Genomic DNA, 18,907 nt, shown 5'->3' on the forward strand with positions numbered 1-18,907 from the left:
GCACACAGGGGACGGGGCGGGTGCTGGGTATCCTGGAAGCTGGCCAGGGAACTCAGCCACCCTGCATCTGCCAACACTGCTTGAGCGTCAAAGCTATAGGACGCTAATGCAGAAAGAAGCCCATCGCCCCAGCTCCCTTGGCATTGCCAAGAAATGTCAGAGCCCCTCCAAACTGCAGATTCCGGTGTCCTGGGAAGATCCACCCATCTCCCTCCCCCTGCCATGCTCAATTCCCTCCCAAATTAGACAACTCAAGGGAGTGGCACCTCAAAGAAAATAATGTTGAGCCACATGTTGTTGGTCCCTTGGAATGATGACAGGGTGCCTTTGCTTGCCTTCACCTTAGGGGCACTGGGAAAGACTGCTCTGCCCCAGTGTCTCCCTCACCACCTTGAAGACCCTCATCAGCAGCTAGGGTCTTTGGTTCTTCAAAGCTTCTCAGCATTCAGCAGTAACACCTGTGTATCTACTCACCAACAGCTTTAACCTCCACTAGGTCATTGGTTCTCACAACCCCATGAGGTAGGACAGGCAGGAATCATGATCCCCATTTGGAAAATAAGGAACCTGGAACTCACAGAATTAGGTCCCTTGACCAAACTCACACCACTGGCCAGTGGCAGAATCAAAACCAGAACTCAGGTCTCCTCACATATCGAGCTCCAGTGTCCATGCTCCAAAGTCCCTCCTGCGGCTCTTCTGAGAAAGGGGAAGAAGCTGGGGGCAGGGACGCTGTCCTCATCCCTCACCTGCCCCTCTTGGGAGGTTCTCAGACGGCCCCATTGAGGACAGGATGAGTCCGCATGCGATAGATGATGACCGCAGTGGCCGGGCACAGCAACAAGGAGGTCATGATGACAATGGTGGCCAGGATGATGAGGACAATGACCCAGATGTCCAGGATGTGCTTGGGGAGTACGACTTCCATGGGGACCTGGCTGACGGCATCCATGCTGCTTCACTCTGCAACAGACAGGAAAGAGGAATTCACTGTTTTGTACCCCAGGAGTCAGAAGGTAAGTCACTTACCATCTGCTGCGTACTCGTTAATGTCGCCTGATCAATAATAGTAACAGCCTCATTTACTGTGGGCTTCCTATGTGCCAGGCCCTATCCTAAGCACTTTACATGTATTAACTCACTTAGTCCTCACTTCAGCCACCAGCCCTTTGCACTAGGGACTATTATTGTCATGCTTTTTTATTTCTTGGCCTTTATCTTCAGTTATTTCCATTTTGGAGATGAAGACTCTAAAGCCTTAAAAGATGTAGATGTGGTTAATTTCCCCAAGGAAGCAAAGCCAGGTGGGTGGGACTCCAGAATTTTCATGTTTAACTATTAAACTATCATACCACCAGTCTGTTCCCTCATCTGTAAAGTGGGAAATTCATTGTTTTTGGTCCCGCACCCCTTCTCCCTTTCTCCTGGTAACAGGTCCTCCTCTTTTCTGAAGAACCTGCCTTTTCTGTGTGGTTTAGTTAGGGCACACACCTGAGCACAGGGAAGCACATGTGACCTAGGCTTGGCCATTACAAATCTCCATAGCCTCAATTCAGGAACAGGCAAGTGACCCAGGCTAGGTCAACCAAAGTCCTCCCAGGGCTTTTATTCACAAACTATTGGGAAAGATGATTCTTTCTGCCGGGATTGCTAAACTGAAAGGATGTGAGTCTGGAAAGGATGGGCATGGGGCTCTCTTGCCCACATGTGACAGCATGTCCTAGAGATGGAAAGAGAAGTGGAGTCCTGACAACCTCATTTGAGTACCTGAACCCAGCCAGTCTGACACCATCTGCAACCTCGGACGGCCCAGATATATAAGCGAATAATCCTCTAGTTTTGCTAAAGCCAGTGTCAGTTTGGTTTCTCTCACTTGCAGTTAAAAGAGTTCTGATGGATAAAGATGTAAATCAGTCGTTCCCAAACTTTTTCGATTCACAGCACCTTCAGTAATTTTCTCACAGCACTCCAGGCCAAAAGAAATACCTAGCAGTTCCATTTATTAAGTAGTTAGTTTCAATTTAATAAACATTTATGTCCTAACAAATGAGTAGCTGTTTGAAAATATAATACACAGAAATTGAAAGAAAAAATCTGTATTTCACTCTCAGCCATTTACGGCATGTGTGCGACTGTGAGGCATTGCACAACTTTTCAAACTTTGGAGTCAGATGGGACGATGCCGTGCTCACTTCCTATTCCACATTCGTGTGCTGTGCTTGCAGTATCATGGCAACTGCCAAAAACTCAGCATCACAAAATATAGCATCACCAAAAGGAATGTAGTCTGATTAATGTTAGACTGTAAATTATCTTGAACTAGTAGTTTGCACAATGTCTGAGTGTTGTCAAATATCAATATTCCTGTCAAAAATTTTAAAGATCCCACAGCTCCCAGACACACACTTTTCCAGTGAGTTCACTGCGGCTCCCCAGGGCTCAGCACACAACCCGGGAACCACAGGTGCAACATGTTCCCTGCCCAGAAGTCACAAGGCCGGAATAAACAATCTCCTACAGTTCCTTCTAGATCAAAGATTTATAATCCTGTGATTCAAGGTCCCAGGCAAAATCCCCATTTCCAGTCCTATCTCCTGCTTTTACCTAAATCAATAGCTTTTCCTTTTTAATGCCTTTGGCTCCATGCCCACTGTGGCCGCATAAAGTAATTTTACTGATTACCATACCCAAGGTACAGTCTCCAGGATATGCATACTAGGGTGTTTGTTTCTGCGTTGTCTGCTATAGCAACCAACACAACAGAAGTATCCATAAATAGTAGAGTATATCCATATAATGGAACACTAGGCAGCAATTTTCATTCATTTATTTAACAAATATACAGTGCTTGCTACACACCATGCACTGTTCCAAGTGTGTTACAAATATTAACTTATTTAATAGTTACTATCAAAAAGAATGATGATCTGTAGTGAGCTCCAAAATAGTCCTAAGTGGGGAAAAAAATAAAGTGCAGGATAATGTGTATAGGATAACTCCTTTGGTTCAGATTTTGTAGAATTAAGTAGATAGAGAGGTGAAGATATATAAAAGTAAAATCATTTATAAGCAGAATCCGAAGAAAATGTTAATAGTGATTACCTTTGGGAGTTGGACTAGGAGTGGGAAAAGTTCCTGCTTTTCATTCTTCATTTTTTTTTTATACTGTTGAGTTTTATAAACATGAGCATGTCTTATTTTTAATTTTTTTCAAGTCAACCGGTTGATGGAAAAATGGGCTTTTTGGTTTTTGTTTTTTCTTTATTAAAAAAGACTAAATACATACACATAAAATTTTCAAGCCAAATAAAATTAAAGTGTGAGACTAGATTAGTGGTCACCAAATGCCGTATACTGTGCTAAGTGAGAACCACCTAAGGACAGTTTAAAAAACGTTGCTTCGAGGTCCCATCACAGGCTTACTGAATTAGACTCCAGAGGGGCCTCCCCCACTCCCATTTCCCAGGTGATTTGAATGTGCAGCCAGCTTTGGGAATCCCTGATCTCTAAGGCCTCTACCACTCTTCCTAGCTCCACGATTTGGGATTCCTCCGCGCCCTGTAGCCAGTCTAAGTCAGATGCGGGCACATTCTAGGATGGAGGAGAAGCCTCTAGGAGGCTCTCAGGGCCACAGGATTGTAATGCAGGCGGCCTGCCCTGGAGGAAGAGGCACAGGCTGGCCCTGCCTCAGCCTCAGAAACATGGTCACTTTCTCCAAGGTCTAAGGCACAGAAGCGTGAGTCACAGGAGACGCACACTGTTAAAGAGGGAGAGGGGTGGGGGAAATCATTCGTTGTGGTCTCCTGATTACATCAATAGCTGGTTGCCTTGGGCCAAAAGAACCACACAAAAGCCCTTTCCGGTAAACCCATTAACATCAAACAGTCTCTGTAACTCCAAATGCCAGGAACACATAATCTCCCTGGCTGATTTTCATAAGGAAAACCTGTCATTTACGGGAACTCGGGCTTCAGGGCTCATCCACAACCAAAAACCACTGAAGTTTCACAGGTGGCAAAACTGAAGCCCAAAGGTCTTCCCCCACCTTCAAGCCCACCCGCTTCCAGAATGATCACTCAAAGACATAAATCTGATCAGATCACTGGCCCTAATTAAAACAAAACAGAACAAATCGATGAATAAATGAAACTTTGTCTGTAACCTGTATTCCAGACTGTACCACTATTACTTTTTCACACATGAAATTGTATAAAACCCAGTCAGAAAAACAGATAAAACTGGAGCTCCTCTAGACTGCTGGGGAGTGCTCAGCGAGAGGGGTTTGGGGTCCTATCCAGTAAGCAGAGCTGAATCCTTAGAGGCCCTAAGCACTAAACATTAGGGTGCCCACCCCCTTCACATATATAATTCAAACTCAAAGCAATACTAAACCATAACACCAAAATGTACATGTTATAATTGAAATTAAAGTCATTTTTTTCTTCTAACTGAAAAGATCTGAGAACATAACTTTTCCTAATTACTTTTCTGGTGTCCCCACTTAGCACAGGCTGCTCACTTGGTACAGCACATCTGTTCAGGTGCTCCTTGACCCCTTGCGCTCCTCAGAACACAGATTGAAAGCCACAAGCTGTGATGTTCTCCAAGGGCCCTTCAGGGCTCTAAGGCTGGCCATACACGTGGCCAGGAGTCAGAGGGCACAGGGAGCTCCCTCTCCCTGTTTCAACCCTCTCAGTCCTCCAGCGTGTTCTGTGATGAGCTGTTCCCTCCCATGTAACAGAGGTTCCAGTAACTTCCACCTTTCCCCACTGTGAAAGAAAAGATATTTTCCCCCAAATGAGAACTACACAAACCATACGTTCAGCACCATTAATGGCATATGCTGGAAAAATTGGCTTGAGAAAAAGCAGGACTCGCTGACTTCTGTTTGACCTCATCTGGCATCTGGGTGACTGGCTCCTTGTGAGGGCATAAAACTGTTTCTTGGTACATCTAATGAATAACTATAGATCAATAAGCTTATTGTTTGCTTTGCAGATATATTACTTGTGATTTCTAATGAATACGTCAAGTTGGAATATGGCATAAGCCATTCATGTCACAAATTTAACCTTATCATTGATAAAAATATAATGTTTTTATGACCATGGAAGGTAAAACAGCAGTCAGGCCTAAATTCTTGTTACTTCAAACCGGTATACTTTATCTATTTACCTCGTTAATAAGTAATAAATTTTAACATATGTTCGATGTGTTTGTCTAAGAAACTATGTTAAAGTCACCCTGAGCTGACAAACAAAGGAGCCACTGGCTCCATCAGCCACTGACACCATCTAGGCCCTACACCACCTGCCCTGTGACCTGGAGACATCATGGCTCCACTTTAGACCATGAGTTTAAGCAATGGAAAAGTTAAGAATCCCAAAATGACTATTTTGTATCCATTAATAAGACTAAGTGTAAGGGCAAAAAAAGAAAAAATGGTAGTTCCTCCAAAGGAGGAAAACACTGTACCTTCTCCAAAAGTGGGAAATTCATCCCATCTATCAAGTAGTCTGTTTGGTCCAGTCTAGGAAGGAAAGCAGAGGTTCCCTGCTGCCTGCTTCAGAAACATCAAATTTTACTTTTGGGACCATTTTTCTTAAGTAACTGAAAGTTCTTTTACAAAAAAAAAAAAGAATCCTTCCAGTCACTTCTATCATATGGCAAATTTTCTAGCGCCAACAAAAAAATATACATTTCATAAATTAAAATTTCCTACAAGTCAGGAGTTTTAGAATAACCAAATTCAAAGTGACTAATCTGTGCTATCTATCTACCTTTCAATTATGAGACTCACTCCCCAACAAATAACTTTCACCTGTCTGACACAGCGCTAATAGTTTTTGGTTGAGCACTCTCAGGACTAGTAACTCTGTCTAGGGTGTTCATTCATTCATTCACTTGTTAAGTACTTGCTATATACAAGATACTCTCTTAGGAGTTACTATTATTTACTCAAAAGTCATGACTCTTTTTTGTTTTGTTTTTTTGTTTTTTTGCGGTACGTGGGCCTCTCACTGTTGTGCCCTCTCCCGTCGCGGAGCACAGGCTCTGGACGCGCAGGCTCATCGGCCATGGCTCACGGACCCAGCCACTCCGCAGCATGTGGGATCTTCCCAGACTGGGGCACGAACCCATGTCCCCTGCATCGGCAGGCGGACGGACTCTCAACCACTGCGCCACCAGGGAAGCCCAAGACATGACTCTTTTAATTCCAAGAAGCACAAAGAAGTTAAGTATCCCTCCCCTTAAACATAGAATTACATAAGCCAGCATTTGTTTAACAAATACCAACTGTTAAGGACTGTGCTAGGCCTTGTCCCATACATTAATTTATTTAAACTTCACAGTAATCCTGTGCAGGATATATTATTTTACAGATGTGGAAACTAAATCTGAGAGAGGTTAACTGGCTGTGATCATAAAATTAGTAAACGGGATTCAAACCTGACCCTGTATTCACCACTACGTACAGCTGCCTCCAAAGCACCCACACAGATCCAGGAGTATGAACAGGGATATGCCAGATCCATAGCTCTCTTTTAAGTCCAGGTCAGACTATTACTGTTTTTGGTCAAAGGGCATTCTAGATTTAGAGAATTAAGAAAAGGTATGCACAGAAATAGAGCAAACAATCCTAAAATGTGTGTGGAACCAACAAAAGATCCTGAGTTGCAAAGCAATCTGGAGAGAGAACAAAGCTGGAAGCATCGTGTTCTCTGATTTCAAACTGTATTACAAAGCCACAGTAATCACAAAAACATGGTATTGGCATAAAAACAAACAGATCATTGGAACAGAATAGAGAGCCCAGAAATAAGACCACACATATACGGTCAATTAATTTACTACAGAGGGGGCAAGAATACACAATGGGGAAAGGACAGTCTCTTTAACAAATGGCATTGAGAAAACTAGGCAGCCACATGCAAAAGAATGAAATTAGATTACTACTTTACAACATGCATAAAAATTAACTCAAACTGGATTAAAGACCTGAAACCATAAAACTCCTAGAAGAAAACAGAGACAGTAAACTCCTGTACATTTGTCTTGGGAAGGATCCTTTGGATCTGACTCCAAAGGCAAGGGCATCAGAAGCAAAAATAAACAATAAAAAAAACTACATTAAACTAAAAAGCTTCTGCACAGCAAAGGAAACTATCAACAAAATAAAAAGGCAACCTATTCAATGGGAGAAAATATTTGCAAGGCATATATCCAGTAAGGGGTTAATATTCAATATATATAAAGAACTCATACAATGCAACAACAACAACTAAAATCTGATTAGAAAAATGGGCAGAGGATCTGAATAGACATTTTTGCAAAGAAGACAAACAGGTGGCTAACAGACACATGAAAATATGCTCAACATCACAACTCATCAGGGAAATGCAAATCAAAACCACAATAAGATATCACCTCAACCTGTTAGAATGGCTATTACAAAAAAGACAAGAAATAAGTGTGGTCAAGGATGTAGAGAAAAGGGCACCTTTGTATACTCTTGGTGGGAATGTAAATTGGTGCGACCACTATGGAAAACAGTATGGAGCTTCCTCAAAAAATTAAAAATAGAACTACCATATGATCCAGCAATTCCACTTCTGGGTATTTAGCCAAAGAAAACAAAAACACCAATTTGAAAAGATATATGCAGCCCTATGTTCATTGCAGCATTATTTTTAATAGCCAAGATATGGAAACAAACTAACTGTCCATCAATGGATGAATGGATAAAGAAGGTGAGGTGTATATACACAATGGAATACTACTCAGCCATAAAAAGAATGAAATCTTGGGCTTCCCTGGTGGCGCAGTGGTTGAGAGTCTGCCTGCTGATGCAGGGGACACGGGTCTGTGCCCTGGTCCGGGAAGATCCCACATACCACAGAGCGGCTAGGCCCGTGAGCCATGGCCACTGAGCCTGTGCGTCCGGAGCCTGTGCTCCGCAACGAGAGAGGCCACAACAGTGAGAGGCCCGCGTACCGCAAAAAAAAAAAAGAATGAAATCTTGCAGTTTGTGACAATGTGGATAGACCTTGAGGGTATTATGCTAAGTGAAATAAGCCAGTCAGAGAAAGACAAATACCATTTGATTTCATTTATATGTGAAATGTGAAAAAACAAATGAACAAACAAAACTAAACTAAACCAAAGCAATAGATACAGAGAAGAGATTGGTGGTTGCCAGAGGGAAGAGGTGTCAGAGTGTGGGTAAAATGGGTGCAGGGGGTCAAGAGGTACAAACTTCCAGTTACAAAATAAATAAGTTGTGGGGATGTAATATACTGCACAGTAACTATAGTCAAGAGTATTGTATTGCATATTTGAAAAATGATAAGAGAATAAATCTTAAAAAACTTCTCATCACAAGAAAAAAAGTTTGTAACTTTGGTGACTAGATGGTAACTAGAATTATTGTGATGATTATTTCACAGCATATACAAATTTTGAATCATGTACACCTGAAATTAATGTAATGTCATATGCTAATTACACCTCAGTTTAAAAAGAGAGAGATGCAATCTACAAAGATCAGGACTTTCACTTCTGTTAAGGACAGACTAGATAATTTTGACCAATCTTCTTACTGAGGACTGGAAAAATTAGGCCCCCCCAAAGTCTGCTCAAAGGCACTAAGAAGTAGCAAAATAATGAAGAATTACCAGGCTAAGATCTGGAAGAAGATAGAAATTCAGGGAGGTGAGCCTGGCATTTGAAGCAGCATTTCCGTTAGTGGAGGATGGAGGCTAAGCAGTGTTTCTGACAGACTCAAAAGTACAAGACTCCCAAGACAGAGAAAGCAAAACCCCTGCACTTGGAGTCTGGACTTCAAAGAGCTAAGTGCTAAGAGTGAACAAGAAGTATACCAATCCCAGAGACTGCAACCCAGCTTTGAAGCATCACAGTCCCTGAAATTGAATTAAGTTTGTTCCAGATCACTAGTACCTTCAGGTGCTTGGCAGAAGCAAACTTACAACCTCTCTGAGGAGATAACATCACAATTCAAGCTTTCATTCAGATTTCAAATTTTTTATTCAAATGTCCAATCATGACCAAAAATAAGCAGCAGTGAAAAAAGGCAAGGTGACTAGAATGGAACCATCATAATCAACAGACAATAGAAAAAGATTTACAGGGCTTCCCTGTGGTGCAGTGGTTAAGAACCCACCTGCCAATGCAGGGGACACAGGTTCGAGCCCTGGTCTGTGAAGATCCCACATGTCGCAGAGCAACTAAGCCCGTACGCCACAACTACTGAGCCCTCGTGCCACAACTACTGAAGCCCACCCGCCTAGAGCCCGTGCTCTGCAACAAGAGAAGCCACCACAATGAGAAGCCCGCAAACTGCAACAAAGAGTAGCCCCCACTCACCGCAACTAGAGAAAGCCACGCGCAGCAACGAAGACCCAACGCAGCCAAAAAAAAAAGAAAAGATTTACAGGGGCTCCAGATATTGGAGTTGTCAGACAGACACACACTTTAAGTAACCTTGATTACTATGTTTGAGGAGAAAATAAAACAAGATTGAAAATTTTCACAGAGAAATGGAAACTATAAGAAAGAACACAACAGATTTTTTAAAAGAACCAAATAGAAATTCTAGAACTGACGAATGCAGTTAATTGAAAGAAGAAAACCTCAATGAATGGACTTAACAGCAGATGAAGCATAGCTGAAAAAAGAATTAGTGAAGTGGAGGATCAGAGAGAAAATATCATAATGAAGCAGACGAATAAAAGGGTGAAAAATACAGAAAACTGGGTAAGGGGTATAGAGGAAACAGTGCCACAATACAACATACATGTAACTGGAGTCCTACAAAGAGAGAAGAGAAAATGGGGCAGAAACAACATTAGAGAAAGAAAGAACTAAGCTGATGAGAGACATCAATTCACAAACTAAAGAAGACCTATGAAGTCCTAGCGAGATAAATAAAATGAAATCCATAGTTAGGTGCATTATAGTAAATCTGCTGAAAGCCAGAGACAAAGAGAAAAAAAGATTATCTTCAAATGAAAACCAGTTAGATTGAGAGCTAACTTCTCAACAGAGACAATGGAATCTAGAAAGCAGAATGATTTCTTTAAAGTGAATAAAAATAACTGAAAAGTATTAAGATGAAATAAAATTTCAGATAAAAATACAGGATTTAAATATTCAATAACAGTAAATAAATAGCAGAAGAAACAGAATTAAAGTGTTCTGATTTTCTGGCATTGTCTGGGAAAGGGCAAGATAACCAAATAACATTGGACTTTGTTAGATTAAGGATGTATATTGTAATCTCTAGGGTAGCCATTTAAAAGTAGCAAAAGGGGGGCTTCCCTGATGGCGCAGTGGTTGAGAATCTGCCTGCCAATGCAGGGGACACGGGTTCGTGCCCCGGTCTGGGAAGATCCCACATGCTGCGGAGCACCTAGCCCCGTGAGCCACAATTACTGAGCCTGCGCATCTGGATCCTGTGCTCTGCAACAAGAGGCCGCGATAGTGAGAGGCCCGCGCACCGCGATGAGGAGTGGCCCCCACTTGCCGCAATTAGAGAAAGCCCACGCATTTAAAAGAAGACCCAACACAGCAAAAATAAATAAATAAATATTTTAAAAAAAAAAAAAAGTAGCGAAAGGGTACGTGATTTTCAGAGAAAACAAGAAAAAGAGGGGGGAAGCAGAGCAGGTGGGACAAATAGCACATAAAAAGATAGTAAATTTAAACCCAAACTAACAAAAACTATCAGAGCATATAAAGATATATATATATTTTTTTACAAGAGACACATGGGGATTCAGAAATGTTGAAAGTAAATGGAAACAAAAGAAATACCATCTATCACAAATTTTGGAAGCTAGTAGAGCTATCTTATCATCGGACAAAGTAGACTTTTAGGCAAAAAGTATAACTAGAGATACCAAAAGATAAAATGATTTTTAATTTTAATATACCTAATCTCAGAATTATAAGGAGAAATGGACAAATTTACAATTATAGTGGGAGAGTTCAACACATCTCTCTCAAATACTGACGGAACAAAAAGATTTAGAAATTACCTAAGGACACAGAAAACTTCTTAAATTAGTAGTTTTCTACAATATATAATTTCAAGTAGAAAAACTAATTTAAAATAAAAAGTTAATATTTAGATTATTTCCTCTATGAATAACTATATATTCATTAATGGTATTGGAAGAGAATAACTTGGAGAGTAATTACATTAGAATAAAGGGAAGCATAATGTATTGCATTCAAAAAGCAAGTTCAAAGCAGAGTAGTTTTAGTGTAGGAACAAGTAAGTTTTAGAACTTATTTCATACATTAAGTCATTTGACCTGACTCAGAAAATAGAGAGCTGGCTCTAGTATGCTCCAGTTACAACTGTAAATAGGCTATTTCTGTAAAGCAATGACAGTAAGCAGAATTCTAAGGTGGCTCCCTGGTGTTACCCTGTGATTAGGTTAGGTCACGTAACAAGGGTGAAGGGATTTTGCAGATGTAATTAAGGTTCTAGAATTGCTTACTTTAAAGTAATGGAAAAGATTACCCTGGATGGGTCTGACTTAATCAGGTAGAAGTCCTTTAAAAGAGGGCTGAAGCTTTCCCTAGGTCAAAGGTACTCTTCTGCTGGCCTTGAGTTGCAAGAAACAAATCTACCCACAACCTGAAAGAGCTTACCGGCAGATTCTGCCCTAAAGGATCCCCCAGATGACAAGGAGGTCTGGCTGACACCTTTACTGAAGCTCTGTAAGGACCCAGCTAAATTGTGCTTGCAATCCTGACCCAAGGAAACTGTGAGATTCTGAATGTAGTTTTAAGCCACAAAATTGTGGTAATTTGTTATGGTAGCAATAGAAAACTAATACAGCAATACTGTATCCTACTGGGTTTGTTCCGTGGAGGTGAAACTTCTACAAAATAATGGTATTCTAGAAATCTACACAGAATTTAGACACTATCTAGCTTAAACAACATCATCTACCTTCCATTTTACAAATGAAGGACAGGGTCACATAGCAAGTTAATGGCAGGACCCAGGGGAGAATGCAGGCCTCCTGACTCGCAGTGCTCTTTTCCAATTCCATCACTATCCTGTTTCAGATGGGAGCTGGGAGAAGACGGTGGGGCATCGGGTTGGAGAAAGCAGTGATAGAGAATAAACTAATATAACAAATGAGAGCCAGCCAGGCTTCTTTTTTTTTTTGTATTGAAGTATAGTTGATTAACATTAACATTAACAATGTTAACAATGTTATGTTAATTTCTGCTATACAGCAAAGTGAATGTTATACATATATATATATTCTTTCTTGAAATATTCTTTTCCATTATGGTTTATCATAGGATACTGAATATAGTTCTCTGTGCTATGTAGTAGGGCCTTGTTGTTTATTCATTCCATGTATAATAGCTTACATCTGCTAACCCTAACCTCCCTCCCCCAAACCCCTCCCCCTTGGCAACCACACGGATTTCTATGTCCGTGGTCTGTTTCATTTGTGTCATATTTTAGATTCCACATATAAGTGATATCATATAGTATTTGTCTTTCTCTTTCTGACTTACTTCACCTAGTATGATAATCTCTAGTTGCATCCATGTTGCTGCAAATGGCATTATTTCATTCTTTTTTTATGGCTGAGTAGTATTCCATTGTATATATGTACCACATTTTCTTTATTCATTCATCTGTCAGTAGACATTTAGGTTGTTTCCCTGTCTTCGCTATTGTGAATAGTGCTGCTATGAACAGAGGGGTGCGTGTATCTTTTGGGATTATAGTTTTGTGCGGATATATGCCCAGGAGTGGGATCGCTGGATCATATGGTAATTCTATTTTTAGTTTTCTGAGGAACCTCCATACTGCTTTCCATAGTGGCTGGTACAGGCTTCTCGACTGTACCTTTTTTACTATATAAAAACCTAAGGGGACCTTTAGGCCCAGAGCCCTAAACAACTTCCCTAAAGGTGAGGCAGTGAGATAGTTTTCCAGGACCACACACACACCCACACCCCAAAAGCAAAGCAAGGCAGTGTCCTGTCAGAAGCACTCATGGATATAGTTCCAGCGTTTGTATTTCATCCCTTTGACTTAAGGTCCAAATGCAGATCAACCCAGTGAAGAACGTAATGACTAAGCCTTGTAACTTATTTATTCCTCACCTTGGGTAAGAACATCAGAGAAGAGAGGGAGAGACAATGGAATCCTACTTGTAGTGGGAGATTCCACCAAATTGGAAAAAAAAAAAGCCAACATGCATAGAGGACAAAAGACTAGGAGAGGAATGGACTTTGCCTGGGTTCCAGCTCTGCCCCAGCACTGATTTTACCCAACACAGCTCCGTTCTCCTCACAGAATGCCTTCCCTCTCTACTCAGTGGTATAGGTACTGAATAAACATTTCTTAAGTCAGCAAAGCCCCAAGCTCCTGTAATCAGGTAAGGTGATGGAAGCTCTTAGAGTGGACAGAATACTTGGAAACAGCAGGGAATTAGCTCCTAAACACTCAGACTGCAGAGTAGTGTTAAAAGCCCAGTCTTAGAGGCCAGTCGGCTTGGATTTAAATGTGGCTCTACCACTTTCTAGCTGACCTACCTTGTATAAGTTACTTTAACTTCCTAATGCTTCCATTTACTCAGCTGAAAACAAAAACAAAAATGGGAAAATAATAGTATCTGCCTTGTAGGGTTAGGAGAACTCCATGAGATAATCACATATAGTACTTAGCAGTGTTCTGACAAACAGTAAACACTCTACAAATGTTCGTCCTATGATTAATAATTCCTGACCATAGGGACTCTCTGCAAATATCCACCCCTTTGGCTAGAATTTGTTAGCATCCCTAACTTGGACTGTGTCTTCGCTTTATCAACAAAGATGATAGATGCTTAATCCATATTAACAATTTTTTCAAGGGAATGCTATTTATTATTATTATTTTTTTTTTTTTTGGCTGTGTTGCGTGTTCGTTTCTGTGCGAGGGCTATCTCTAGTTGCGGCGAGCGGGGGCCACTCTTCATCGTGGTGCGCGGGCCTCTCACTGTTGCGGCCTCTCGTTGCAGAGCACAAGCTCCAGACGCGCAGGCTCAGTAGTTGTGGCTCACGGGCCTAGTTGCTCCGCGGCATGTGGGATCTTCCCAGACCAGGGCTCCAACCCGTGTCCCCTGCATTGGCAGGCAGATTCTCAACCACTGTGCCACCAAGGAAGCCCAGCAATTTTTTTTTAATCAACCAGCAGCATCACTGGTTAAGCTGACCTATTTCTCCAGTCCAAGTATGAAGCTAGTAGAGTAGCAATTCATTCTAATTCAAAAAACATTTATGGCACTGTGATTAACACTGGGGAGTGGGTGTGGAGATAGAGAGAAATACAGTGTTTTCCCTTAGGAGGCAGAGAGAAATACAGTGTTTTCCCTGAAGAGGCTCAGGCTCTTCTGGAGGAAAGACATGAATTACAATACAAGGCAGAAAAGTGGACTAAAGGTACAAACTACATGCTATCTCCAAGGGAGAAAGAAGTAGAGTACTTGATTTGAATCCTGCTTTCCACCCTTAAAAGTATGACTTTAGACAAGTTATTTAAAAACGCTAAACCCGTCTTCTCATCTTTAAAATAGGGACACTAAAAGCACTGCACTGCAATATCCTATTGTGAGGATAAAGTGAGAGAATATGTATGGAGTCCTGGAAAATAACAGATGCTCAAAAAAATATTAATCCTCATGCCTTCATTTTTGTCTAAGTAAAACTGAAGACAAAAAAGGGGGCTTTTGATATGGACTTTGAAGGTAAGTAGGAGTTCAAAAGAAAGAAATATGGGGAAAGGCAAGATCAGTAGAATAAACATCATCAACAAAGCCCAGAGCTGATGAGATACTTGGTGTGTTGGGAGCACATACAGTCCTGGTGGCTTTGGCAAGAAACTTAACCTAAAGCTCCAGTTTCATTTGTAAAATGGGAATAATAATAACTATTAATAGTAACTTCTTCATAGGGATGCCATGGAAGTTGAATGAGCTAATGCACATAAAGCACTTACTTGGACAATGCCTGGTACACAGTAAGGGCTTCATAAATGTTAAACTGAGCTAGTGAACACAGCTTCCAAACTCACACAAAGTTCAGAGGCTCCACCATTAGTTTGGACACCATGACTGCTCTGCGACTGATTAGGAAACTGTAGTGATAGTTTCATAAACAAACAGCCCGTCGATGTCTGTCCCAGCTTTGACCTTCCACCAGAAATGCACACTCTCCACATCTGAACTGCAGCTAACAGTTAACTTTTGAGAGAATGCCAGTGGTTATCCAACCAGTTTTACCACCAAGGAGTTCTCCAAGGAAGAATGCAATAAAAGAAATGACTTCCTGATGGCAGGCGAACTTAATTATGTTAGAGTGGGAGAAAAGGCAGATAGAGGCAGGTGGCTTCCTGCAGGTGTGGCCTTAGTCCGGCACTGCCAGAGCTCTGAGCAGACAGTGCTGATGATTCCTTTCCACTAGACACGGAGGCCAGGGAGGAGGCAGCTAGAACTAGCTCTGACTCACTTAGGCTGGAGGCGTCTCTTGAAGCAGCTTGCAGAATGTGAACAATGAGGTAATGGTTCACAGGGGAGTAGACTAGGGGGTTTACCAGCAAGGCCCAGTTTATAGCACCTCTTCCTAAGGCTCTACCCTCTGAAAGAGCTGGTGAGATTGTCAGAAAAGAATGGAGCATTTAGGCCAGACAGAGAGGGCAACTCATGTACCAAGAAGGGACCCCACTGGCCACCTAGTAGCCTGGGGTACCTAGTGACCTGTGTCCCAAGCGCTGTTCCATTTCAAGACCTTTGCGCTTGCTGTTCCCTCTTCTTAAAATGCTCTTGCCGCCAGATCTCTTCAATATCCAGTGTCTCAGTGGCCATGATCTCAACTTAAAAGCCTTTCCAGACCCACCCTATTAAATTACCATCTTATCCACCAGCCATTCTCTATCTCATACCTTGTTTTATTTTCTTCATAGACTTTTCACAGCCTGAAACTAGCTTGTTTGTTTGCTTGTTTGTTTGTTTTTATTGGCCATCTTTGCCCACTCAAAGTACAGTGTAAGTCCTAGGAGAGTAGATGCATCATCTCTTGTTCTCTCCTGTTCACTTAGCACCCATCACAGGCTCTGCTCTGGCACACAGTAGTGCCCAATGAATGTGAGATTGACAAAGAAATGAATATGGACAGACTGGGGAACTTTAGATTTGAGCTTAACTCCTAGAACTTAGTTAGTGGGGGAGGTCCAGAAAGGATCCTCATCCCTGTAGAAGTTCAATGACCTTAAAGTCAGAACCTTATCTCTCTTTTTTTTTTTTTTTTTTCGGTACGCGGGCCTCTCACTGTTGTGGCCTCTCCCGTTGCGGAGTACAGGCTCCGGACGGACGCGCAGGCTCAGCGGCCATGGCTCACGGGCCCAGCCGCTCCGCGGTATGTGGGATCTTCCTGGACCGGGGCACGAACCAGTGTCCCCTGCATCGGCAGGCGGACTCTCAACCACTGAGCCACCAGGGAAGCCCCCAGAACCTTATCTCTTGAATAAAATAACACCTTCTGACTTGATCTCTGTACACTGAGGAAGGATTATGGGGCCTCTTTCTTTCGCAGTCCACCTTGTACGTGCAAGGCAGAGGAGCACTGGCCTTTCAGAATAATGTCCTCTAGGCTTCCCACCTACTGACTTGCTTGGGCTGGTGAGTCAAATTCAGGTTTTGATTCCCTGTGTTCAGGGGCTGGGCATTGAGGTGGATGTGTAGGGGTTGGGGGGTTACTGCCCGGAGTATGGACTTTTCTCTCTCTGTTCTCCAAAGAGGACAGAGAGGCTGATAAAAGGGAAGGGGATTTCTCATGACAAGTCCAGTGTGAGAAGGCCATCCCAGCCTCACATTTACTCTTGGAAACAGTGTTATGTAATAGTTAGCCTCAAGTATTTACCAACTCAGCAAGGAGTCCATTTCACCAGGGACCTTTGTTCCAAAGAAAGGGGCCAGTGGAAGGAATGGGCAGGACACACAACTATCAAAAATGTGAAATAAAGCAAATCAGAGGACTTTCTCCAATGACCCGAGGTCCCTGAGGAGCACTCTGTTCTCATTTTACCCCAGTTGGCTTCTATCTCCTCCAAAATTCTTAACAGTCTAAAGACTTGTTCCCTGCCTGGGTTTCTATCTGCTCCTCTGTGGCTGGAAAAATGGAAAAACACCAGGATATTTCAAAGAGATCAGAAAGCAGCCAGAGCTGTTCAAGACTGCACGTACCATCTGACCCGGCCAATAACAGAGTCTTAGAAACCAACAGGGAGCCAGCAGAGGAGAAACCCGGGCCAAATCCACAGCATCCTGTTTAAGCCTCTACCATCCATCATTGTTATTTGTCAGTGACTAAGTGCCTGCTGCTGCTGGGCTGACAAAGGAGACCTCCATGAGATCGGCTCTCAGGGGGCTGGGGGGCGGAGGGGTGGCAGTGATAGAGCTGCAAGGGCACCACAGTGGTGCAAATCCCCTGCCAAGATGTGTGATCCAGAACAAGTCCCTCTGCTAAAGTGGGCCTTGCTGTGTATGGTAGGTAGAATAACGACCCCTCAAAGATGTCCATATCCTGGTCCTCAAACCTTAAATATGAACAAGGAAGCATGGCTCAGAGGGAGGAGTCAAGGGAAGAGGCAAAGGGACACTGCAGCTGTGATTAAAGTTAAGGACTTTGAGATGGGGAGATTATCCTGGATTATCCAGGTGAACCCAGTCTAATCACATGCGTCCTTAAAAGTGAAGAGGAAGGCAGCAGAGTCAGAGAAAGGACCTGACTGGCTGTTACTTACTCTGAAGATGGAGGAAGGGGGCTATGCGCCAAGGAATGCAGTGGCCTGAGAAGCAGAGAATGGCCCTCAGCTTGCAGCCAGCAAGAAAACAGTGACCTTGGTCCTACAACCACAGGAACTGAGTTCTGCCAGCAAGTCAAATAAGCAGGGAACCAAGTCTCCCCTAAAGACTCCAGAAAGAAACGCAGGCTGAGGATGCCTCGATTTATTCTAGGGAGACCCATACTAGATTTATGATTGCTAGAACTGTAATACAATATATTTGAAGCCATTAAATTTGCGGTAATTTGTTACAGCATTAGAAAACGAATGCAGGGTGTGATCCTCAGTAAGTCCCTCTTTCAAAGTGAGCTTCAGTTTCCTGTAGGTCAATAGGAGAGGGTAGACAAGGTGACCCCTAAGGGGCCAGCTCTCAAAGACTGACTCTGCTCCCTGGAGAGCTCCGCCCCAGGTCAAGATGGTGTGTTGGGGTGAAAACCATTAAAGAAAACATAGAGAAGAGTGAGGGAAAAAGAAGATTGATCTTTCAAAAGCCCCAGGGTGTTTCCTAAGATGCCACCCAGGGCACTCAAAAAGAAAGGTCTCCTGTTTTCCCCCTCGTTACTTCCTTGACCGTACATATCCCAGAGGAACGAAGTGGGAAGTCTGAGAGGGCTAGACAGACGCTTCACAATCAATCCGTAGAGGCTGTCCAGAGCACCGTGTTAAGAAGGATTCTCCTGCCCTGTGGAGGTTTGTTGAAAAGTCCTGAGTATCAGTGTCAGCCTGGGGCAGGGAATTAGGAGGAGTGATGTGTGTGACAGATATGTGTCATCATTAATTGAAACTGATTTGGGGAACCCAGTTGTTTTCTCTGTCTTTCCTTCTCTCTCCTCCATTTCTTTTCCCCTGGTCCTATGTAGTGGGTTACGAGCAATTCACATGCCCAATCAGCCAACCAGGATCCAAATCAACAAAATAAGGAAGCTGTATCTACACACAACTAAGTAGTTTAAAGTCTACACGATTTAGTCACTGAATCTGTTTTGCTGTTGTTTAATGTGCCAGGCAATTATAATTCTGACC

The 18,907-nt window shown here is 42.5% G+C and overlaps 1 protein-coding gene across 1 annotated transcript; it reads right to left on the reverse strand.

The window, feature by feature from the left end:
• Positions 1-769: 769 nt before the first annotated feature.
• Positions 770-952, reverse strand: SMIM3 (small integral membrane protein 3). The gene has a single exon (XM_007448039.1). The coding sequence runs from the start codon at positions 950-952 to the stop codon at positions 770-772; it is 183 nt and encodes a 60-aa protein (XP_007448101.1).
• Positions 953-18,907: the final 17,955 nt, after the last annotated feature.

The sequence above is a fragment of the Lipotes vexillifer genome, unplaced genomic scaffold (assembly GCF_000442215.2).
Source record: "Lipotes vexillifer unplaced genomic scaffold, Lipotes_vexillifer_v1.1 scaffold121, whole genome shotgun sequence".
Taxonomy (NCBI): Eukaryota; Metazoa; Chordata; class Mammalia; order Artiodactyla; family Lipotidae; genus Lipotes; species Lipotes vexillifer.